The sequence below is a fragment of the Hemicordylus capensis genome, chromosome 3 (genome assembly GCF_027244095.1).
Source record: "Hemicordylus capensis ecotype Gifberg chromosome 3, rHemCap1.1.pri, whole genome shotgun sequence".
NCBI classification, from domain to species: domain Eukaryota; kingdom Metazoa; phylum Chordata; class Lepidosauria; order Squamata; family Cordylidae; genus Hemicordylus; species Hemicordylus capensis.
The window spans coordinates 279,033,108-279,058,062 of NC_069659.1; the positions used below are offsets into that span (position 1 = coordinate 279,033,108).

General features: G+C 45.0%; 1 protein-coding gene across 8 annotated transcripts in view; it reads left to right on the plus strand.

The window, feature by feature from the left end:
• The window catches only part of SORCS1 (sortilin related VPS10 domain containing receptor 1), a 664,028-nt gene that overhangs the window by 543,817 nt on the left and 95,256 nt on the right, over nucleotides 1-24,955 (plus strand). For all 8 annotated transcript variants that reach the window (XR_008318829.1, XR_008318830.1, XM_053305813.1 and 5 more), the window contains exon 17: nucleotides 20,476-20,589. Coding sequence is in view for 6 of the 8 variants with exons in the window: in XM_053305813.1 (XP_053161788.1) it covers nucleotides 20,476-20,589 (114 nt within the window). In the remaining 2 variants the exon portion in view is untranslated. The remainder of the gene's footprint in view (nucleotides 1-20,475; nucleotides 20,590-24,955) is intronic.

The window sequence follows — 24,955 nt, forward strand, 5'->3', positions numbered from 1 at the left end:
GATAGAAAGCACCCCTTGCCACCGCCTCAACCTGAGAAACCAAGGAGAGGCGTTGATCCAGAAGTACTCCAAGACTGCAAACTTGTTCCTTTTGGGAAAGTGTGACCCCATCTAGAACAGGCAGATCAAAGTTGTCTCTAGAGTTCTGACCCCGCACAATAAGTACCTCTGTCTTATCTGGATTCAGCTTCAGTTTATTCTCCCTCATCCAGCCCATTACTGCTTCCAGGCAGTATGTTGACAAGAAGTTGACATGGAGAAGTAGATCTGGGTGTCATCAATGTACTGGTAACACCCAGCTCCAAATCCCCTGATGATCTCTCCCAGCGGTTTCATGTAGATGTTAAAAAGCATTGGAGAAAGTACGAAGCCTTGACGATCATCATACTTAAGCTCAGATTTTGAAGAGCAACAATCTCCAATTGACACCATCTGGAATCTGTCTGAGAGGTAGGAGCGGAACCACTATTAAACAGTGCCTCCAACCCGCAACACCCTCAGACATTCCAGAAGGATACTATGGTCGATAGTTTCGAAAGCCACCGAGGGATCCAGGAGGACCAACAGAGTCACACTTCCTCTGTCAATTCCCAATTGGAGATCATCCATCTGGCCAACCAAGGCAGTCTCCACCCCATAGCCCACCCGAAAACCAGTTTGAAATGAGTCTAGATAAACAGTTTCTTCCAAGACCGCCTGGAGCTGAGAGGCCACCACCCTCTCAATTACCTTGCCTAGCCATGGGAGATTGGAAACAGACCTATAATTGCTCAACTCTGAGGGATCTAATGCAGGCTTCTTTAGAAGAGGTCTAATAATTGCCTCCTTAAGACAAGGAGGCATCCTGCCCTCCCTCAGAGAAGCATTTATGATTTCTACCAGGCCACCTACAACAGCCTCCCTGCTAGAGTGAACAAGCCATGTTGGACAAGGGTCAAGAGAACAAGTGGTAGGCCTCACTGCTCCAAGCAGCTTGTCCAGATCCTCAGGAGTCAAACTGAAATTGATCCAGTCAAATCGTATAAGAGGAGTTGTTGGACATCTCCAGTTCAGACATCAAATTAATTGTGGACTCTCCATCTAAGTCAGCCCGAATCCAAGAGATTTTGTCTGCAAAAAATTCATTAAATACATCACAGCAAGTAACTGATGCTTCCAAATTCTGGTTCAAGGGAGAGGGGGCAGATACTAGTCCCCTCACAACCCTGAACAACTCTGCTGGACGTGAACTCGCAGAGGCAATACGGGCAGAAAAGAACCACTTCTTTGCCGCACGTATCACCTGAGCATAGATCTTTAAATGTGCTCCATGTCATATATGTCGGATTCGAGTCAAGTCTTTCTCCACTGGTGCTCCAGTCGCCTACCTTGCCACTTCAGCCCCCGTAGATCTTCCGTATACCAAGGGGCCAATTTTGAAGCAGGTCAGAGGGGATGCTTGGGAGCAATCGTATCTCCTGCCCTAGTGAGTAAGTTGTTCCAATTCTCAGCCAGGGCATCAACAGGATCACCAGCAGAGCCAACATTGAATCCCTCCAAGGCTTCTTGGAATCTTACCGGATCCAGTAACCTCTTCGGGCAGATCATTCTAATAGGCCCCTCGCCCCTGCGGAGGTGGAAAACGGATGTAAGTCCCACTTTAACCAGATGGTGGTCCATCCATGACAACGGGGAGATCGTAGGAGTCCCCACCCATGGAACACCACCCTAATCAGAGTAAAAGACCAAATCAAGCGTGTGACCTGCAATATGTGTCGATCTAGAGACCGCTTGGAATAGGCCCATAGTTGTCATGGCCGCTATGAACTCTTGAGCTGCCCCAGACAAATTGGTCCCAAAATGAACATTGAAGTCCCCCAGCACTAAAAGTCTGTGAGACTCCAACGCGAGTTCCGCAACCAAGTCTGTGATCTCAGTAAGGGATTCCGCTGGGCAGCGGGGCAATGGCTACACCAACAGAAGTCCCTAGCTATCCCTGGTCCCCAAACTCAAGTACACACATTCAATATGGTCCGGTACCCTGACAGGGACCCTGGTAAGGGAGATATTATCCTTATAGACCACAGCCTTTCCACCTCCCCGCCCACATGCCCTCACCCGCTCCTCTACAGAATATCCTGGAGGAAGAAGCTGGGACCAGACTTTGCCACTAGCCTCCCCCAACCAAGTCTCGGTAATACACACCAGGTCGGCCCATTCATCCATAATCAAATCATGGATGAGTTCTAGTTTATTTTGGACTGACCTGGCATTGCAGAGGAGCATGGTAAGGTTATGTGGGATGCTGGCAGTGCTCCCCGAGGTCAAAGAGCTGGCAGGACAGCCGGAAGGGGAGACAGCTATTAAATTTCTGACTACCCTTCCCCTGGAACAGCCTGCTGACCTGCCAACGTTACTTCTTCTATTCCCCACCACCACTGGAATAGCTGACCCACATTCAATGAAGGCTCTCCCTGGCTCCCCATCTCCAGACAAACCCACACACATTGCAACTTCAACCAAACTTTGACACAACTCAAAACTGATTAAACAGAAGCCCCACTATTGAATGTCTCCCTCTATACAAATAGTTGGACAAAATGTCCAGCCCTCGCCCTCATTTCTCCCCCAAGGTGGCTCCCCCAAACAGGCGACCCCGCCCGTGGCGGGCCTGCCACCACTGGCAGTCTTCCTATATAGGCTGAGCAGCAAGACCAGCAGGTGGAACCAGGAAAAACTGCCCAGTCACCCTTGCAGCCCCAGTCCTGCAAAGCTTCTCCACAAGCAGTCCTGCAGGGAGGTAGATGGCAATCAAGGGGGCAGAAGAGAAGAGGCAGTCAGGCAGGCACCCCAGCCTCTCACCCTGGGGTAGATGATATCCTCTTCTCCTCCTCTCCAACAGACTTTAAGGAAATAACCAACTCTTTGTATTTTGCCAGCAAGCATATCGGCAGCCAGTGCAACTGTTTAAGTATGGGCATAACGTGGTCTCTGTGGGTTACCCTGGAAATCAAACTAACTGAAGTTTCTGGACTACATACAAAGGCAGTCCTACATAAACTACATTGCAGTAGTTGAACCTGGAGGTTACCACCTGGTGTACTACTGTTTTGAGGTTGTTCTCTTCAAGGAACAGATGCAGCTGTCCAATCAGCTGAAGCTGATGAAAAGTGCTCTTAGCCTGAGATACCAGAGTGAGGTTGGGATCCCATCCCTCACATTCCAGTCCCCCACAATGAACACTTTGTCTTGTTTGGATTCAGCTTCAGTTTATTATCCCTCATCCAGCTCATTACTTCCTGTAGGCAGGCATTTAGCAAGTGAATGCCATTTCCTGATAGTGATGACAAGGAGAAATAGATCTGGGTGTCATCAGCATGCTGATAATACCCTGTACCAAAACTACTGGTGACCTCACCCAGCAGGTTCATGTAGATATTAAAAAGCATTGGTGACAGAATGCAGCCTTGAGGGATTCTATATAATATCTTCTGTTTTAAAGAGCAGCTGTCACTAAGTGACACCCTCTGGAATGTACGCAAGAGACAGGAACAGAACCACAGAAAAGCAGTGCCTTCTATTCCCAAATTACTCAGACAATCCAAATTGGCATCAGGACTAGGCTCTTTGAGCTAAATCATTACTTGGACTTTCTTAAGCATATAAAAATATTCTGCATCTGGGGGGAAATCAGATTTTAGAAATTGGTTCCGTTCAGATGGTTTGGATGATTGTGAACAAGCCACAGCAAATCTTGGTCTCTTGCCCTCTCTCCCTTCTCTCCCCTTGTGTAGGAGAGGAGGACTTTGAAAGTATCCCCTGAACTACTGTCAAATTAATGAGAATTAATGTAACCTGTTGCTGTGCTTATAAGAGTGCTTAACTCAATCTAATGTTCAACCTGTGTACTGGTAGCCCTTGTAGTTCACAGGGGTTCCATTCTGGTCTCCAACTGAGGATAAAGGAACCATGGATAATGAAACCTTAAGTCAATGGTAATTGGGGGGTTAGGTTCTGGAGCTCAGGAAAATGACTGAAAAATCACTGAAAACACGGGGGGGGAAGCAGAAATAAGGATGGAGCACAGCACTGTGCCTTGGCCACCTCAGCTCTCTCACTCTCCAGCAAAGCCCCCCAGCTTCTCCAGTAATGTGTAATCATGACATTTCCTCACCCCATTGTTGAAGTCCCACACTTATCAGAACAAGCCGCTTGGCCTGATTGGTTGGTAGGCTGGCCAAAGAAGCAGCACAAAATTAAATCTAATTCAAGTAAACACTCACAGAGGAGTGCATGAGAATCAAGGAGTGAGATGAGAATCAATTTTCAATTGATAATTAAAATCAATTTAATTTAAATTGAATTTTTAATTGCAATTAGATTAAATACAATTCTGTAAATAAAAGATTTAATTTGATGATAAAAATAAAATTTCATCAGAATTCATAAAAGTGATAATTAGCAGCTTACATGGGCAGCACACTGCTGCTCCAGAAAATGGCTCCAAGAAGCTCCACAAGAACAGCTCAATAAAAGCTTAAGAGCAATGGCTCCAAAAAGCCTCCAAGAGGATCAGATCAATAGTTCCTGAAGGCTCCCACGTGCTCCTTAAGGATGAAAAATGCTACTTGGCTTTGGGAAGCACAAAAACCTCTAAACATGCAGACCAAATTAGGGATGTACACAGAACTGGGCGGTGGGGGGAGGGTGTCTCACTTTAAGGGCAAGGGAGGCTGTACTTACTCCTCCCTCTGCTTTCCCCCTGCTGGCGCTCTATTATACCTGGCACGCAACAGGTACTTCTGGGCAAAGAAGGGACGGGGTGGCAGGGAGGTACACCCTGAAGGAGCCTTGAATAATGGAGCATCTGCGGGGGGGGGGAAGCGGAGGGAGGAGTAAGTGCACCCTTCCCCACCCTTAAAGCAAGATACCCCAAAGGGGCTCTGAACAGATTTGTGCACACCCCTAGACCAAAGCATCCCACTGCTCTCCTCCAAACTGCTCTATCATCCCATGAGCACATGCACCAAGAGCATGACCATGTAAAGGCAGAACTGTGCTGCTGGAAGACATGGATATGTGATATGCCTACCACGAATAACAGGGTTGGGTATATATTGCCTGACCGCAGATATGTGAAACCATGAGTGCCAAAACCACAGATAATGGTGGCCACCTTTATTTGTGTAAATAAACCAATTATTAAAAAGACAGCACAAGTCTCTAGTGATTCAAGTTTTCTAAGGGAAACCAGAATCTAAGTCTCTCTATACCTCCCAAGCATCTCACTGCTTAGAGAACTGGAGTTGGAGAGCACGTAACAATATTCTTCAGAATCATGATTATGATGGTTTGCTGTCTTCCGCCACCCTGCAATGTCAACTCTAGCAAGTTACCATAATGCAGATCTGATCAGGTATAAAAGCACAAAGCAAGTGTGTAGATAGATAGATCTTTGCCAGTTTGCCCTCCAGAAGGTCACAAGAACATAACAATGATTTAACAAACAAACCCCAATGTAATAACTGGCTGACTTCTACTTGGCAGTCTGCAAGCTGTTATTCATTCATTGGCTGACATGAGGAAGATTACTAAAAGTAGTCCCATTTGACTGCTTTGAGTAATTTTCCTAATCATGTCAGCTACTGGCTGATATAAACTCATGTGATATCACAGTAAGTCAATATCTGAGCTCTGCACTTGATTTCAGCTAGGGTAATGAGTTCCAAGCATGTCTATGTGAAGCAAAACTTAAGAGCTTCAATTTAGAGAAGGACACACAGAATGTTTCAGTAAGCTTTAACATGCTGACAACTGAATGCTTTTTGACTGTGTTGAGTGAGATTGGGTTTGGGTCTCATCCATGATCTAGAGAGAAGAAAAACCTGACTAGAAGCACTTTGCAGGAGATGATTCTCCAGCTAGCTTTAAAGGGGGAAAGCAAACAGCAGCACAGGTACCCCACTCTAAAGAAATTTGAAAGAAGATATAAAGAAGGCTCAGTTAGTAATCCAGGAAGTTGCCAGCATTCTGTTTGCTAGGGAGCTTTAAAAATCACCACTCAAACTCTCTCCCCAAGCTATCAGAAAGGGGTATATAGGGATGTGCCGAAATGCAGTTCAGCTGTCTGAACCACGGACACCTCCCTTTAAAATGGAGAGTTTACACAGCCCCTTTAAAGCAGATGAGAGCTCTACCTGCTCCTCCTCTGCTTGCTGCCATTGCCACCATCCTGGTGCTCCCTGCAGCCATGCCCATGCACTGGCTAAGCATTTCCCCATTGTCCCTGTGAGGCAGTGGCCATTTGTGTGGCCAGAACGGTTGCTGGCCACACAAATGGCCACCGTGCATGCACAGAGGCCATGTGTGTGCTGGCAGCATCTAGGGGCAGCTGGGAGACACTCCGCCAGTTTGTAAGCATAGCCAGGAGTGCTTGGATGGCTGTAATCGCTGTGAGCGGAGGAGGAGCATGTACAGACCTGCTGTCCTCGGCCTTAAAGGGACTGTGTAAGCCCTCAGTTTTAAAGGGAGATGTCTGCGATGCAGACAGTCAAATCAAGTTTTGGCGCATCCCTAGGGGAGGGCAGGTCTTCAATAGGAACTATGACAGTTTGTTGCTTAGTAATGTTAACCGCCCCCAACCAAGAACCCTGTTTGAGATAAGTGTGAGCAACTTTCATCAAGACACTATGACTGTACTCACACGTAACGTGGAACCATGAGTCCAGGTTCCGCTCCTGACACCCCCCCCCCATCCTGCTCTCCTGTCTACATTCAGACAAAATGAACAGGAGGTTCTCTGTAGTCACAGAGACTGCAGAGAGGAGGGGGAACTGGCTGTGTGGGCTTCCTTCTTGCATGAAGGACAGCCCAGATAGCCAATCACAGCAGGGGGGAAGGCGGAGCTTCATCCCTCAACTCTAGTTTCAGCCAGCTCAGCCTGCAGTTCTGCATTTGGACACACTGTAGGCAGCTCGAAACCTCACTTATGAGTGGGGAAACTCACTGCAGCCCAAGGTTTCAAACTGGAGTATGGCAATCAAATTCTGGTCACCACATCTAAAAAAGGACATTGTAGAACTGGAAAAGGTGCAGAAGAGGGCAACCAAGATGATCAAGGGCCTAGAGCACCTTTCTTATGAGGCAAGGCTACAACACCTGGGGATTTTTAGTTTATAAAAAAGACAACTGCAGAGAGACATGATAGAGGTCTATAAAACCATGGATGGTATGGAGAAAGTGGATAGAGAGAAATTCTTCTCCGTCTCCCATAACACTAGAACCAGGGGTCATCCCATGAAATTGATTGCCAGGAAATCTAGGACCAACAAATGGAAGTACTTTTTCACACAACACATAATCAACTTGTGGAATTCTCTGCCACAAGATGTGGTGGGAGCCAACAACCTGGATGACTTTTAGAGGAGTTTGGATAACTTCATGGAGGAGAGGTCTATTGACGGCTACTAGTCGGAGGGCTGTAGGCCACCTCCAGCCTCGGGGGTGGGGTGCCTCTGGGTACCAGTTGCAGTGGGTAACAGCAGGAGAGAGGGCATACCCTCAACTCCTGCCTGTGGCTTCCAGCAGCATCTGGTGGGCCACTGTGCGAAACAGGATGCTGAACTAGATGGGCCTTGGGCATTATCCAGCAGGGCTGTTCTTATGTTAATCAAAACCTTGGGATACTTTCCAAACAGGACCAGATTTGCACGCATTCAGATGTTTGACAAGCTCTGGCCCCTTCAGCTTCGGTTTTCCATTATGTATGAAAGAGGCCTAAATCTGCTGTTGTGGAGCCACCAGTTGTACTGCTATATCTGTGCCTACAAATAAATTACCTTGTTTTTTTTCTTTAAGTGGCTGCTACAATCTTTAACTCTAGTCCACAGAGATTTTTCCTTGCATATAGAATGAACACTGGTAAAAGCAATCTGTTGCAGAGAAACAGCTGTAGTTATCTTTACCACATTAACATATATTTGTGAAATAAAGCCTTTTAAACGAACTCTCAACAAAGAGACCCTTTACTGTGAAAAAGAAAAATGAAAGAGTTGACACACAAGACTTTTTGGTGTAACACACCATCCTCAGCTAAACAGAAATAAGCACAGATAAAAAACCTCCTCCGTTCCCCAGCAGTTAAATTCCTTAGACATAACATACTGTTTCATGACTGGTGGAGATATAATGAGCGAGGGGGCAAGGAGAGAGAAAAGGGGGAATCACCTGATTCTTCTCAGAGGCTAATGAATTTCATGGCCTCGGCCAATGCCTCCCAAGCATTAACGTCAGGTCTCAGTTTCTCTATAAATAATGCTTGTCCGTCTTTGTAGGTTCCTTTCAGTTCCCAAAATAGATATTTTAATAGGCAATATTTGGCCTTCATGTTTTATCCTCATATGCAGTGACCAGGGTTTCATTCTCTGTGCACAATGCCTCATATCTGCTATCTATCTTTCAATGATCTACCAGATTCCCCAATATAGAATGAAGTGCAACCTAAACTTTGAATTTTCTATATTGCACCTTTTGTTCCATAGTTTCCTTCCCCCTGTTCACAAATTTCACAATCTTGTACATCACACCTCCTATCATACAATCTAGAGCCGACAGAGAAGGGAAGAAGGACAATCTTTATTCAGCCCCAGCACAGCATCCCTCCAGTGGCTGTTGCTGGTATCTGCCTTATGTTTCTTTTTTAGATTGTGAACCCTTTGGGGACAGGGATCCATCTTATTTATTCATGTATTTATTTTTCTATGTAAACCGCTTTGCGAACTTTGGTTGAAGAGCGGTATATAAGTATTCGTGGTAGTAGTAGTATAATCCCCAATCATAATATATTGTAGCTGGGGAAGATGGGAGTTGTAGTTCAACAACATCTGGAGTACCACATATGGGGAACCCCTGCCTTAGAGTGCTTACTGTTAAGTTTAGTATCTAGTATCCTCAGGCCTGCACTATACCTGTTGTTGTGACCGCAGTTAGTGTAATTAACTAAAGTAAACAATATGAGGTATGCAAAGAGACTCTCTACCTCCGGCCAATCAGAGCCAAAAATTCCAAAGTTGCCCCCAAAAGGACGACCAGCCAAATCCCACACTGTTCCCTAGAGTAGGAGGGAAGGATGCCTTACAACACCGAATGAGGATACAAATAGGTGTGGGAAGTTTGTCTGCTCTGATACCCCACCAGCCTCCCATCCAGTTGATCTTCACCCACTAGCCTAATGCTTTATTAAAGCTGGGTGTGGCAAAGGGGCTGCAGCCAAGAGTGGGCTCAGGTAAGCAGCAGCATTCCCCCCCCCATGAAAGACACACATTGAAAACCCTACAAGAGGCCAGAAAGCTGCTGGATGGGGGGAACAATTTGGAGCAGTAAGTGGTGGGGAAGGAAAGGGTTAAAAACTTTGCTCCCAATCCATCTTCACTCGAAATGGCTTTTCCCCATTTAAAAAGGGGACTATCTGGTAACCATTACACGCATATGCAAGTAATGTGGAGCTTCAGCCAGCCTTGACCTGCCACAAGATGTAGGTCGTAAATACCAATTTCAAATACCAGATGCCAGGCTGTAATGTTCTCCACCTCAGCACACTCGACTCCCATATTCAGATTTCAGCAGGCAGGTTCATACTCTGCTGCTCCAATTGATGCTAATGCTTGCTGACTGCAAGGCAGCCTGTTGTGCCTACAGGTAGGCAGCAATTTGTTGTTATCATCAGTGTGCCGTGTGCATGAGAGGGGAGACAAGAAATTCATTAGATTACAGGTCTGCAAGGTGAAAAAGAGATACTAATACCTCTCGTGAGATGGATGGGGCTGCTTGTGTCGTGTGTGTGCGTGTAGATATATGCTGAGAAGGCAAATGGCAAATCTAAAAATTGTTACAGCAAGAAGTCTACAGCTGACCAGCATAGCACAGAAAGCTAGTTTGACAAATTGGCTAAGGCACAAACACCATGTGATGGCAGCTATCACTGATTTGTATGCTTTACACACAGGTCTCCATCCCACATGTAAAGTGTGGAAAAGAGAGATCTGATTCAAAGAGAGAGAAAAGAGTACACAGGCAAGGAGTGTGGATCCTCTCCCTCACACATACCTCGTAGTCTCCCCAATGAAATTTCTGGTATCAAAATTAAACATCCAATTGTAGGCAAGTAAGTTTCAAGTGGAGGAAAACTCACATATCCAGGTACCACTTTGGCACTTAAAATCACCCTCACCACCCCTGCTTTCTGTGTGATGGGGGGAAATATGCATTTAAACACAAATCTGCTTGTCACATGGAGTAGTTTGAGCCTAAAACACATGAACCAGTATTCCCCATTTGAAATATTTCCTTCAACATGAACTCAGGAGCTGGGCTCACTGTGCAGAAACTCAGTGGCTGACATCTAGATGAACAAAGTGCTGGTGCAGCTGCAAATGTGCAGCTTGTGCTTTGGGGGAAAAGTGACTTCCATTTATCTGTCCTTCCCTCTCAGGCCAACTGTGACTCCCAAAAATATATCCAAGAGGCAGTGTGACCCCCAGGAATATATTTTTGGGAGTCACAGTCAGCTTCAGAGGGAAGGGCAGATGTATGGAAATGGTTCCTCCCTGAAGCATTTGCACTTAGTTTGGATGCTGGCCACTCTCTCCCTCACCACTTCTGCAATATGAGAATAATAAACCTGACCAACTTTACAGGATTGCTGGAAGACTTACTGAAATGCTTCATTTTGAGTAAGTTTGCAAGTTGTCCAGAACTATTTTATCAAGTTGGATGTTTAGCAAAACAAGGGTGGGCAGGAAAAAGCTTGGGATGATTGCTGGTATCCAACATCCTAACCGAGCCAAGAATCTAGAAGACAGGACAGGAAGTTAGTTGCTGTTGAGTCCTAATAGCAATAGAGCAGAACTTAGCCACCTTATATGTAATAGAAGGAATTTTATCTGCAAGCAAAAAAGCAACATAAAATTCTTCTGAACGACCAGGTAAAGATAATACAATTGGAGTTATTAAAGTCTGTTGTATGTCCCTGTAGAATAAGCAATGCAACAGAACATGTTGTACATTTTCAACATCCCCTAGACCACAAGGACAAAGTCTGTCACTCCTTGGGACCTTCAAAAATCTCCCAGAAAGCATTGCAGAGGGCAGTACATCGTGTCTCACCCTGAAAAAAGCCCTTTGATGTCAGGGGTAGATTAAGGTTTTTAAATAAGAAGACAAACCTCCAAAAGGAAAATCAAGTCTCCTCCTGATATAGTCAGAAATAAGACTAAGGTCATTCTGATATTCTATGTCCAGAATTCTTTGTTTCAATATGTACAATATGTACAATATGTTCAATACCTGTACAGCCTGGCCATAACTTAAGAGGGAAAGGTAATCTTGAGAGAGGCCCAGGGCTGAAATTTTATTCTGGACAGCTTGCATCCAAGATGAATGAAATCTATCAGCCAGGACCAGAGAGATCCAGCACTGGGGGTGGGGGGGGATTTATCTGAAGCCAATAAATTAAGATTAAGATCCATGCCCTGGCTTCAATTCTCTGAATCCTCAATTCGAGTCTCAGCACCACGTTAGAAGAACATCTGGGGGCTCTAAGAACTGCCCTGATGAATTTAGATTGCAGAACTTCCAACATCCTATAAGAAGGGTACAGGCCAAGTTGGGCACCATAAAGAAGCTGATTCCTAGATTTGGCTGCAAATAACCTTATGGCAGCTGGTATAACCTCACCACATTTGGTACGAAAGAATCTCAAAATGGCAGCAGAACTCCTTTGTGCCAATTGAGCTACATGGTCCATGTGGGCCTTCCAAGACCCTCTGGCAGGCATGAAGAATCACACCAAGATACTTGTAGATGTTGACCTGCTCGAGTCGATAGCCTTCAATGGACCAATGCATCACTCTAGGCCTTCTAGCGCAAACCATGACCTTAGACTTCTGGTAGTCAATAATTAAATGATTATCCCTGCAATAACAACCCAGCTTCCTAAGAGCTCTCCTAAGCCCAACAAGGGATCTAGCCATGACTGCTGCATCGTCCGCATAAAGAAGAAGTAAAATTCCAACTCCTGCAATAGTTGGAGGATGAATCCCTGGATCTGTTAAGTTGACTGCTAAATTGTTAACATAAAGATTAAACAGTGAGGGTGCTAAGATGCACCCCTGCCTAACTCCTTTGTTGGTAGAAATTGATTGAGACAGGGATCCTTTAGGGTTACATCTTACTCTTATGTTGGGATTTTCATGTAGGTGACACATTAAAAAGAGAAGCCGTCTATCAATGTTAATTTGAGCAAGCTTTTCCCATAAGGTGGACCTTGAAATAGAACCGAAAGCCGATTTAAAATCGTGAATGCTTACACATAGGAGGTAAATAAATATTAATCAGAATGACCTGAGTGAGCCCAAATTGCAAGAGAACTGCCAGAACCCAACAGACATGAAAAGGCAGGGGGTTTATATTCACTTGGATAGAGATGGCCATCATTACAGCCAAACTACCTTTAGCCCTGCCACCCTTCTCACTTGGAGAAGCATGAGTACATAACACATGAAAGCCATCAAAAGCAATATCATCCAAAGCCCAGGTCTCTTGGAGTATCAAAATATCAAACCCTGAAAGAAAATTAACCAGAACACGATCTGAGATCTTATTGGCCTAGCCTGCTACATTCCAAGAACAGCAAACTAGTTCACTGGAGTCTATACATGGTCAACTGCAGGGATGGAAAGCATCAGGAAGGATTACTGTCTCACCAGATATGTTAGAAGTCCGAGCCTGCTCAAAAGGACAAGGGGTATTCTCCAAGATCACATCCAGGTGTGGACACTCGAAAACTGTAAGATCTAACCTAGAGAATTTCCTAGGGCTGATATGGAACACTGGATGTGCCTGGCTCTGCTGCAAAGTAGTAGATTCTTGAAGGACAGAAGATGAGGAGTTTGATATATTCAATAAATGAGCAAGACCGTCAAAGTGAGGGTCATTCCACAGCGAAAGCTTTGACAGCAACCTTTGCTTGGATTCATAATTAGATGCACTACAAACATAGGAGTTTTTGTCTAGCAGGCTTACTGATTTCATAATAGAGTCTCTAGTTTTTGTTGAGGGAGGCTCCATGAAGTCAAGAGAGGTTCCTCTTAAACTCTCAAAACCTCCAGTTCTGGAGATAGTTTTATGATCCCGACACACCCCTCCAATGGACATCTCCACACCGTTGTCAGTTACTTCATAGCAGCTCAGGCTGTGTAGAGGCTGGAAATATTCAGATACTTTGCCCACTGCCGAGATAGTTACAAGTGAAGCATCATATTGTCTGCTTGCATTAAGAGGAGATGAACTAAATGTGGGGGGTATATTCGCAGTTAGGTCAGTACACCTAGTACGAGCTTGTGGATCAATCTTAGGAGAGGGGGATAACGTAAGTGCACTCTCTTATTACTGCCATCAATCGTCTGTTTCACACATGTAGCCATATAATTTCTCATGGTGCCAAGATATAAGTCCTCTGGGTTGGGATGATTGAAAACTCCCAAAGTTTGCTAATTTAAATAATTTTAAGATTGAGTGTGGGAGGAATTCTGCAGCTAAAATTGGCTGCACTAGGCGCTAGACAGGTTTAGGATGGGCTACTGGGACAAAGAAACAATGGGCAGCATCCAGTCTAGTTATCATAACTAAGAGCCACTGAAATCCATGAGACAAATTAGTCATGAGTTTCAATGGAACTTTGTCATGAATAATGTATTCTGGATGGTGCTCAATGACTGTTCCATTTATTTAAGATACAAGAAGGCTATTATCATGAGCAGCCTAACCCAGGCTACAGCAGCCCGGCCTGGATTAGGCTGCTTGTGTGCAGCACCGGGATTTAAGTGGATCCCAGCACTGCTGCAGCACCTAACCCAGCTTTTTGACCTGGTCTTTAGCCAGGGGTAAGAGTATGAGTGCACTCTTAACCCAGCAGCTAGGATTGTGTGTTTGCTCGGGCTACTTGTAGCCTGAGCAGTAGGGATGTGCAGACGAGTCCAAATTAGGACCCATTCAACATCAAACATGGCCAGTTTGGTGGTTCAATGCCTAACCACTCCTAGACCAGTCCGGCCCAAACACCCTCCGGTTTGGGGGTTTGTGATTTTTTTAAACCCTTTTTGTTATACAACTCACCGCTAGTAGCTCCAGGTGCTTCTCCCGCAGGGGTGCCTGGGTCATGACCAGGCTAAGCAGAAACCTATTGGGCATGCACGGCAGCCTCCAAAATGGCCACTGCCATGGAGGTGAGGCCCAGAGTCTGCCTGAACTGGGCTATTTGTGAATAAATGGAGGCTGGTAGGGGGAACCTCTGGAGATCCTCCCCTTCAGCCTCAGAGAAACCCCAGGGAGGGAGGCAGTGAGTTTTATAACTTTTAAAAATGTTTAAAAGATTTTTTTTTTTTACACAAACTACCTGAACCAAACAGGGGGTGTTTGGGGGTCTCCCAAACAAAAAATGCCCGGTCTGGTTTGCGTCCAGTTTGGACTGAAACTGAACTGGGTAACCTGGTTTTGTGCACACCCCTACTGAACAGACACAGAGATGGGGAATGTCCTGTCTGATGGGGGAATGCCCCAATGCACCGTGTTGACTGCACGGTACATTGTGGAATTCCTGGAGGCCAGATTGCATTCTCCCAATCTCTAGAAAGCTACGTGGCTCCTGGGAGAGCCACCCATGTGCATGGCTGATCCACGTGGCCAGGAGGCAGCAGGGAGGGCAAGGAGAAGGAGGGGGGAGAAGCTAACCTGCCTTCCTTCCTACTTTAAAATCTAGAAGTTACTTTGATCTGACTGCAGCACTAAGTGGAACATACAAGTCCCTTGTGATAAAGAACACAGAAGTAAGATGAAAGCTTAACATGTCAGCAAAGCTTGACATTAATTTAAATTGTATGCTAGTAAATAGCCAACAAATGCCAAATTGGGTAATATTACCTGGTCTGACATGCAAGCCAGATTAAGCCCCATGATAGTAGAGCATTTTCCTCCAGTTTTACAATCCTTTCTCTGGACCGCTAAATTCAGTGCCCTTCCAAGCTGCCCCATTTTAAGCAACAACATTGTGTCCTTCGACCCTCTCCCCACCCATTTTGCTTCATACCCAGCTTAATAAAGAATTCTAGAGAACTCAAAAGATTGCTCATATCTTTGTGGCACTTGGTTAATCCTAATAAAGATATTACTGTACATTAGTATGTGCTCTTGTGGAGCGAGAGGACTAGCTTCTGTTTTTGAAGTGCTTTAAAACTTCTTGCTTCATAAGGTGCATGGAATGCTTCAGATGCTCCAAAACCTCAATATACTGCGATGTAAGATTGTTATTGTTATTACTATTACTCTTCCAATGCCAAGGCCTCTCCACAGGAAGTAAATGGGAAGTTGTATGTTGTGGATGGATGTAGCGCTTGACTTCTTCTCAGGAAGGGATGGTGTGATTAGACATGGGGCAGGCAGATGTCCACCATTTTTAGTATACTTCAGTGCAGTAAAGCAGATTAATCACTGGTTTATTCAGGGCATTAAATTTTAGCTACGAATCCTGCAGTCAAAGTCAGAGCTTAGTTCTGCAATATGTGAAGAAATAAAAAATAAGGAAGCATCTCTGAGAATATACATAGCCCATTCGCATGCAATGCAAAAATGGAGTTCAGGGACTGAATACAGAAGTAAAAGTCTGAAGGAAGCCCACCCAGCCAGTTCCCCCTCTTTGCAATCTCCCTTTTATGAGTGAATGTGGACAGAAAAATGGGGGATGGGGAGAAGAACCGCTGGTCCATTGATCGCACAATTCTGTGTTACATGCAAATACAGCCATAAGCTTTTCTCTCACCCGCATCCAGCTATCAAACATCTTAGGTGTGAACAGAGTTTCCAGGGCAGAAAGTGCAATCACACTGGCCTTCAAAAAGACTAAGCAGTACTTCTAAAACCCATATCTGGTGCTGAGAGATATCACCTAGGATCCATCACCTGGAAGGAAGAGGATATGCAACATGGAAACACAAACTAATATTGTTAGATTAGATCAGGCTTTGAACATTTATCTTCTTTGCTGTATATTTTGCTGCTTTGTTTTTTATTAGATCATTAAACATGCTGTGAGAATGCAGTGTTACCACTTTTTAATTATATTGAAACATAAGAGCTCAACAATACAAGCATCTTGGCTTGGTGGCAATGAGATAACAGAGGAAAGAAATCTCATTCATGTATAAGTATTTGTTTTTCATCAGAAAAGGAAAGTAATCTTCACCATTGATTGAATAATCATTTCAGTAGCCTTCATGCTGTCCATCCAGTAAGGATACTTATAAAACTAATTTGATCATTAAGGATATCCCACATGCAATTAGCCACCCTTCCAGGACTGGCATTTTACAGAAAAGGCTCAGGAAAATTGCACAAACTAAATACAGAAACAGAATGCTGAAAGTCCATTGCTAAACGCTGGCATTTTCCTGCCCAATGTTTTCCAATGAAAAGAGGGTACTGGTGGGGCAAGTGTCTCAGCTCAGTAGTAGAACATACTGTTTGCATGCAAAATATCCCAGATAGAGACTCTGGCATCTAAGGGTGTATGAGCTGGCTCAGTTTGGCCTGGGCTCAATGTTCAGCCAGCTCAGCTCAAAGGTTCATGGTCAGATTGGCCTTGATGAGTCGGAGCTTGAACCAAACTGGGCTCAGTTTGAACCGAGCCAACTTGGAACTCTATTGTTAAAAGAGAATCCAATGAGGATTTCTCTTTACCAGTAGGGAGGGGGCAGGAGGACTTCCCTAGAAGTAGAGCAGGTGGGAGGGAAGTACCTTAAGAGTGCTGGCAGCAGAGAAGCAGTGACTCCACCAACCCCACCTGCCTCCCCTTGAGTAGCTCAGGCTGGTTCAGGCCTGATTCAAACTTCTGTGCAGGTTTGAAGGTCACTAAAATGGCCTCTGAACATGTGTGGAAGCCATTTTAATGGCCTCCACACCTGCACAATCAATCACCTTTATTTCAGTTTTAGACCAGCATAAGAGCCATAAAAATATAAAACACGGTAAGTGATGTACTAGAAGCTTCCACTTCGCTCACCCAGCCATACCCCCTCCCCTTCACTCACTTGGACATCCCCTACCTCCTCCACTCACTCATTCAGTGAGTGCAGCATCACAGCGGCCCAGGTCACCTCAAACCGCAGGCCCCCATCGTGTTGCCCTGTCAAGTCTCCTTGTGAGGAAGACAGCCGAGCCAGGGTTTTCTATCTGGCCTGCATGGACAGACCTAGGTGTGCTCTCCTACCCTAGTTCGGGCATCATCCTCATGAGGAGACTTGGTGGGTCGACGGTGGCCGGCAGTTGCAGGGTAGTATTAGAGACCCATCTTGGGACTTGAAGGGCTGCTCTTAAGAACTTAGATTGCACGAGCTTCAATGGGGCAAAATTGGAGAAGATCCTAGCTGGCAGTGGGCACCATAGAGAAGCTGTGCCAGTGACTTGGCTTCAAACAGTTTGAGCGCTGCAGGCATATAATAGAGAAACTCCCCTCTTGTCCAAAGAAACTTAAGGATGGCAGAAGTACTCCTCTGCGCAACATAGTCCACATGTGCCAGTGGAGTGAAGGACTACCCCCAGATAATTAAAGCAAGGAACCTGTTCAATCTTGTGTCCATCTATGGACCAAGAATTGATGATGGGCCTTTTGGTAAATGCCATAATTTTGGTGTCATGATAGTTAAGTTCCAACATGACTTCCTTGCAATACTGTGCTAAGGCCCTCAGTGCTTGTTTCAAGGCAAAAGGGAGTCCTTGAGAGTATTGCTGCATCATCTGCATATAGTAGGGTGGAAATATGGGCTCCTGCACGTTTTGTGGGATGGAAATCTAGGTTTTTGAGCTCCTCCACCATGTTGTTGATGGAGAAGTTGAATAAAAGTGGTTCCAGTATGCAGCCTAGCTTGAAGCCCTTCCGTGTTCTGATGGCATTTGTGAGATGTCCCTCGAGGCTGCACCTTACCTTGAGCGATGTACCTGTGTGTAACATGCATATTAAAGATATCAGTCGCTGGTCAATCAAGGAGACTTCCAGTTTCTCCCATAATTTGATTCCATGCCTGCACAGAGGTTCAAACCAGACCAGAACTGGCCCAGGCTATGTGGAGGGAGACCAGCAGGGGTGGGGGGTCCGCCCACCGCCACCCCAGTAGCAGTGGCACTTTAAGGTACTTTCTTACTCACCTCCTATCTGATCTACTTTTAGGGCAGTGGTGTCTCCCCCACCTGCTCCCCCCGAGTAGCCCCTATACTCTAGGGTGGCACCCCCAGCCCCTCCTTGCCCTTTTGTGGTAAAGGGGAATCATCACCCGATTCCCCTTTACCAGTAGAACTCTGAGCCCTTTCAAACCGGGTCCAGATCAAAAATGCACAGAACCAGCCTGAGCAAGGTCAGCTCAAATCTGGTTCAGATTCAAACTGAAACAAATTTCAGAGAGCAGGGCTAGAAAACCAATAGGTTTTCTATTGGTTTCTACAGTATTTCTATTTTCTGATATTGGAAACCAATAGGTAGTAGTAGGCTAGACTAGCCAGTAGTCAGCTCTGGTATGAGGCAACTCTATATAGCAATAATTTAAATACATACAGCAAATATTTAGCAACTCTATATAGCAAATAATTTATTTAATTGAATAAATAAATTAATGCTCCACAACTTTCCATAAGAAACAGTCATCACATACCAACACACAGGACAAATCATAGAGAGAACAAAACAGAAGAAAATCCCTGTTCTCATGTGAGGGACAAGGAGTTACATGACACCTACTTGCTTGTGTACCCATTCATGAAATATTTCAGGTAGCTTTTGCTAATGTTATGTAAAGGTAAAGTGTACCACTGAATCAGTGTTGTAATCATCTTCAAATATGAAGGACTGCCACACAGAAGAAAGAGCAGACTTGTTCTCTGTTGCTCCTGAGGACAGCATTGGAACCAATGTGTTGAAATTACAAGCAAACAGATTCAGACTAGACAATAGGAGAAATTTCTTAACTGTAAGACCTATTCAACTGTAAAACAGTTTACCTTGTGCAGTGGTGGGCTTCTTCTTTAGAGGTTTTCTGACAGACTCCCAAGGGATGAGATGGGCTCCTAGCCCTTCTTGAACTCCAGAATGACTGGAACACCCCCCAAAAGGTCAGCCTCTGGAACAGCCAGAGGAAAAGATTAGCTTGTCACCTGAGTTGTTGTCCTCCTCCTCCTGGGTTACAGAATTCAGCCAGTTCCCTCTCCTGGAAAACTCCAAGCCCCCATTCTCAGAAGCAACTCCTCCTCATCAGCTGCCTTGTCTTTAAATACCCCAGTGCAGAGCTGACAGGGCTTAAAGCCTACTTCCAGCCCCACCCACTTCCTGACCTTGCTTCCTGTTTCCTGCCACACCCAACTTAGCTGTCTCCCTAGAGCTGTTTCCTGCAGTTCTCCCTGCCTTGTCCTCTTAATCCTACTGATTAACCAACCACCCTGGGCCCATCTCATCCCCACTGCTCCCTAAAGGGAATGAAAGCCTCAGTGGAGGGATGCCATGCCCTTCTCCAGACTCCACGGGACCACCCAGTGACCAGGTAACATGGCATCCCAACATTTTCAAACAGAGGCTAATCAACTGTCTGTCAGGGATCCTATAGTATAGCAGATTCTTTCACTGAGCAGGGGGTTGGTCTAGAAGATTCCAAGGTCCCTTCCAATTCTAAAATTCTATGATTCTCTATATAATACAATGCCAAGAAAAACTGGTACCATTAAAAGTAATTCCAGTTTAAATGTACAGTTATTGTCAAGATGCAAATACAGACCAGATGACTGAGGCTGTGGATCACAATTCTCAGCTTGTGAAGGCCTACATTATTTCAAATAATCCCAGTTAGTGATGTTAGAATTAATCCGTAAGGGTTTCTCTTTGTGATGTGATGGACTTCCACAATATTTACTGTGACTCAGAGGCAGCCGGCAAGTATGGCACCAGGGGGTGGGTGGCGAGAGGTGCCTTTAAAAGCTATTACCTCACCCTTGGCAGCAGCCATGAGCAGTGGTGCACTGCCCAGCATCCCACAAGGATGATTCCCTGCCCACGGCTCTCATTTGGCCACTGTGCATGCAGCCATTTGTGTGGCAACCATTGGCGTGTTCAGCAATGCTATGCTGTCTATGCAAATGGCCACGACATGCCAGCAGCCAGATGAGTGCAGTAGGCAGGGCAGCCTACACACGGGATGCTGGGCAGTGTGCACCACTGCTCACAGAGGCTGCCAGGTGCTAGCAGTATCAAAGGTAATGGCTTTGAAAGGTTCCTCTTGCTGCCCTGCCCTCGCCAGCACTACCCTAACCAGCTGCCTCTGCTGTGACTTTACCTCTCACAGTTACATGCTTACACTGCAATGTGTGGTTTACATGCCATTAAAATGATCTCTCCTTCTGGCAAATCAGTGACTACGGATTTGAGCGTCACAGCAATGGACATTGTTTGCCAGCATTTTGGTACAACCCATCCTCCTTGTCAAAAGACTGCAGTCTTGGTCAGAGTTATCTCAACAGCACGGGGTGAGTGTTCCTCAGCACAGAATTACCAATTTCATCACATGCAATTCTCATTTCTAAATGGTGTTGAAACGTCCCCCATGTTATTAATCAGGCTTGTGATTTTTGCTACTTAAGAAATATGATTTAAAAAAATATTTGGAATGGATTTGTGGTTCAATGTGTTTCATCTCAGATATGCCTGTGGGGACCATTGGTTTGAAACTGTGGTGGTACAAGATGGGGAAACTTCAAAATGCTACCTCACCTTTGTCAAAAACTGTGGCCCTCTTGGAGATGTGACTTCAAAGGCATTGACTCTCAACACCATATCTCCTATTGATCACCAAGGACATTACGAGTTATGGCAGAGAGTATAGGACTGCCCCCTTATAGGGATGTGCACGGAACTGGCTGGCCCGGTTTGGTTTGAGGCCATACTGGCCTTGAACCCAACTGGGGCAGTTTGGTCCCTAACCCCCCCCCCCAATTCATTCGGGTCCAAGGGGGTTCATGAGCTTCATTTTGTTAAAAAAATACTTTTTAAATCTTTTACTTCCCTCGGAGGAGTTCCTAGAGGCGGCAGGGGATGGTGTCAGCAGAGGTTCCCCCTCCCCCTGCTGGCCTTCGAAATGACCCCCTCGGCCGGTTTGGCTTCTCACTCCTACCACCTTGTTCTCTTGTATCTCTGCTCTCAGTCTTTTCTAATTGGTAGATAGGGGTGTGCACGGAACCGCCACACTGCGGTCCGGCACTGGGGTGGGGGGTCAGCTTTAAGAGTGGCGGGAGTGTTTACTTACCCCTCCCGCCACTTTCCTGCTCTGGCGCCGTAAAGTTACGAGTAATTGGGGCGGCAGGATACCTCCCTGCTGCCCCTTCCCCGATGTTGCTCTAAAAAAACCTGCCAGTAGTCCTTTGCGTCTCTGACATGCGCGCGTCAGGGAGGGAGCATTTTTTTTAGAGCAACATCGGGGAAAGGGCAGCAGGGAGGTATCCTGCCGCCCCAATTACTCGTAACTTTATGGTGCCAGATCAGGAAAGCAGCGGGAGGGGTAAGTAAACCCTCCCGCCGCTCTTAAAGCAACCCCCAACCCCCGAACTGAACCACCCAGGTCTGGATGCCTTTTCAATGGCCTCCGGACCGGTCCGGGCCCATCCCTATTGGCAGACTGATACTCTTGGGACACTTCCTTCTTCTGTGCACTCTCTACCATGAGGTAGCTAGTACTGGATGCAGACTTTCTATCTAAGTTTGTTACTTCTTAAATAAATCTTAACATATTTTAGCCCTTAAGCAGTTGTCTCCAGATCTCCTCGGTGAGCTCTGTTCTCATCAAACTAAGGGGCTTTTTAATGCTAAATAAATGATTCAGATTCTCCCCTACAGGCCCCATTTCAAGTTGAGTATGTTCTGGTTCCCTTTGAGCTGGGCCTGACTGGAAATGGGATTTGCAATCTACCTTTGGCACTACCTAGTTCTGCCCCTGCCAGGTCCACTGTTACCAGAACTTCCCCAGAACGATGGCTAGATGTTCCAACTATGCTTTTGTCTAAGGTGGGGGAATTATCTTGGCTTGAAGGAGTCTGTCCCAGTATCAATTTAAGCAAGTTTTGCATTTTGGAAAAGGGCGAGGAGACAGAAATACCGTTTAAACATTTTACTGAAGGTAAAATGGGACACATGAAGGCAAACATTTGGCTAGGTGAGGCAATAACTCTTAACTAATATTCTAGGTAAGAATATAGCTGGTGATAATTTAGCTTAAAGTCCTAATTATGAATCAGTTGGCTTGGTTAAGGTGCTTAGACCAAAGCCTGGCTCGAGATCTGCCATGGAAAGTGCTTGAAAATGGGGAGGAAAAGCAGAGGAGACTTAGAGAGGCAAGCGGTTACTTTCACCTATCCTTAGTCCAATGGTTCATACGATGCACTTGCAAGTCTCACCAAAGACTGATTAGTTCATGCAACTATGAACTTCATTGTTCTACCTGAGTTTTCGCCCCTCCAGGGAGGGAGCACGGCTTGGGAATTGCCTGTGGGAATGTTTCTGAGTATATATACCCCTGGCCAAGCCACGTGGCCTTAGGATCTGTATGGAACGTTACCCTGCTGGTTCTCAAGTGTGCGAGTGGTAGTCCTTCACTCTTCGCCCTTTTTCCTCGCCAAACAAAAGGCAAGAGTGATTGGTGGATGTGTACGTGTAGATGTGAATAGCTGGACTTAAGGTTTATCTTGAAACGGAGATACCACCCCTAGTGCAAAGATATGCGATTTGAGATTTTAATGGGCTGTCCGCACTCTGAGTGTTGACAGCCAATTAAACTGTTGGGAAATTGCTGCAATTGCTGCAAATCCCAATGTTGGGATTGCTGCAAAGAGTACTAGCAATATAATCTTTCTTGCAAAAAGGGAGTATTTTCCTCCCTTGAGGTCTACTTTTGAGTTAGGTCTGATTGCTGGTTGGTTGCCTTCTCTTCTGATAGAGATAAAGAGAGAGAGGTTGGGGTTGATCCTTTGCAGTCATAGCTATTTATTTATTTATTTATTTATTTATTTATTTAACAAATTTCTAGACTGCCCAAAACTTACATCTCTGGCAGTTCACAATAAAAAACACAATCAAAACAAAATTTAAACATTAAAAACAATTTGAAACTTAAAACAAGTTCAAAGTAATAAAACTAATGCTGAATTATGACCTTGGGGCACATTGCCCCATGTTTTGCTCATGTCAAGCAACCAGCTGTCTTTGCCAAATATGGGCAGGTGAAGAGTTCATCATCTCATGAACTGAGGTATCCAAAATGGAGACTGTGAGCCGACAGCTCCAATTGCATAGAGAAGTGTTCTCTGTGCTACCCCAAAATAGAGCTGTCTGGCAACACCACTACCTAGTCCAAAGGGAGAAAAAGAGGAGGAGGATATATCAGGCTATGTGGAGAGCTGATTGCTATTCAGGAGTGGTCCTGTGGGGCCACTTTAGCTGGAATTTAGCTGGATTGACTGTCCTTTCCATCAATGGATCACAGACACAGAGAAAACTACAAGCCCCATGTGTGATATTGATGCCACATATGCCTTTCCTCTTCCCTACGGGTAAGGCTCTTTTTACATGGGGAAGTGGGAGGGGGAGGCTGAAGATCCTCGAGGGTTTTAAAAAAAATATTTGCCAAGAATACTTCACAGAAAGCTCAAATGGTTTGTGGGGCCAGGAAGAATTGTAATTAATGCTCATGCATCACTACTTTGACAGCTCTCCCGTGTCAGAAAGGTTTTGTACTGAAAAGTTAGCATGCCAGGGAGAAAACTAATCTAAAAATGTTGTCTTCACACATTAAATGTGCACATCTAGGAATATTAATATGGATGTGTTTAAATGTGTCCTCCCCACAATGTTTATCCAAGGCCATACAGTTCCATATGGACTGTCCCATGCATGTCATTCAGCTATTGAATTGATTCTGTTTTCAGTTTTTAAAGTTGTATGAAAATACTAATCAGAATTTCAAATGGTTCCAAGAAAGCAATCAGAACTTAAGTGCTTTGCCTAACATAACACGCAGATGACTTTTATCCCAAATTTTAATTGATATCCCTGATGCAAGAGCTAAATTAACATTGTAAGGCAGGCAAATAGTGCAAGAACTATTCGGATCTAGAACTATTCGGATCTAGCCCTGCCACCCTCCAGCTCTACACACTTCTTGCTATAGCATTTTGAAGGTATACACTTAATTTATTTTAGTTTACTTACCGAAGGCTTATGAAATCATCATGTCTCTGTGTGTCTATGTGTCTCCCTCTAATTGCTTTCACATTTACAGCCTGACACATACTACATTCACAGCACAAGGGAAAAGTCCTAGCATTTTTGTTGTTGTTGATCCACCATGTTGATTCAAGATGGTAGCCACTCAAAGTATAGGCAACACTCCTTTGAAAGTCATCTGCTGACATTCAGTAGCAAAGCAAGTTCACGGTATAAGAGAGGGGGTCCTAGGTAAGAGTCACCAAGTTAAAAGAAGCAGAAAGAGGCTCCATTTGTTGTACTTAGAGCTATTTGATCTTTCTTGAAATACTTATACCCCAGCTTTCCATTTAAAAAATACCCAAGGCAGCTCTCAACAATAGTTGAGAAATAACATTATTGAAACAATTAATAAGAACACTTAAAATGACTATGTTACAGCAAACAATATTTCATTGAGTTAAGCTAATTTGTGATAATGGAGTTTACATTAATTGGTATGCAGTAGAGATGATCTATAAGCTACCTCATGGTGCAATGGGGAAGTATATCAGGCCTAGGGAGCAAGAGGTTGCTGGTTTGAATTCTTGCTGGTATGTTCCCCAGACTATGGGAAATGCCTATATCAGGCAGCAGAGATAC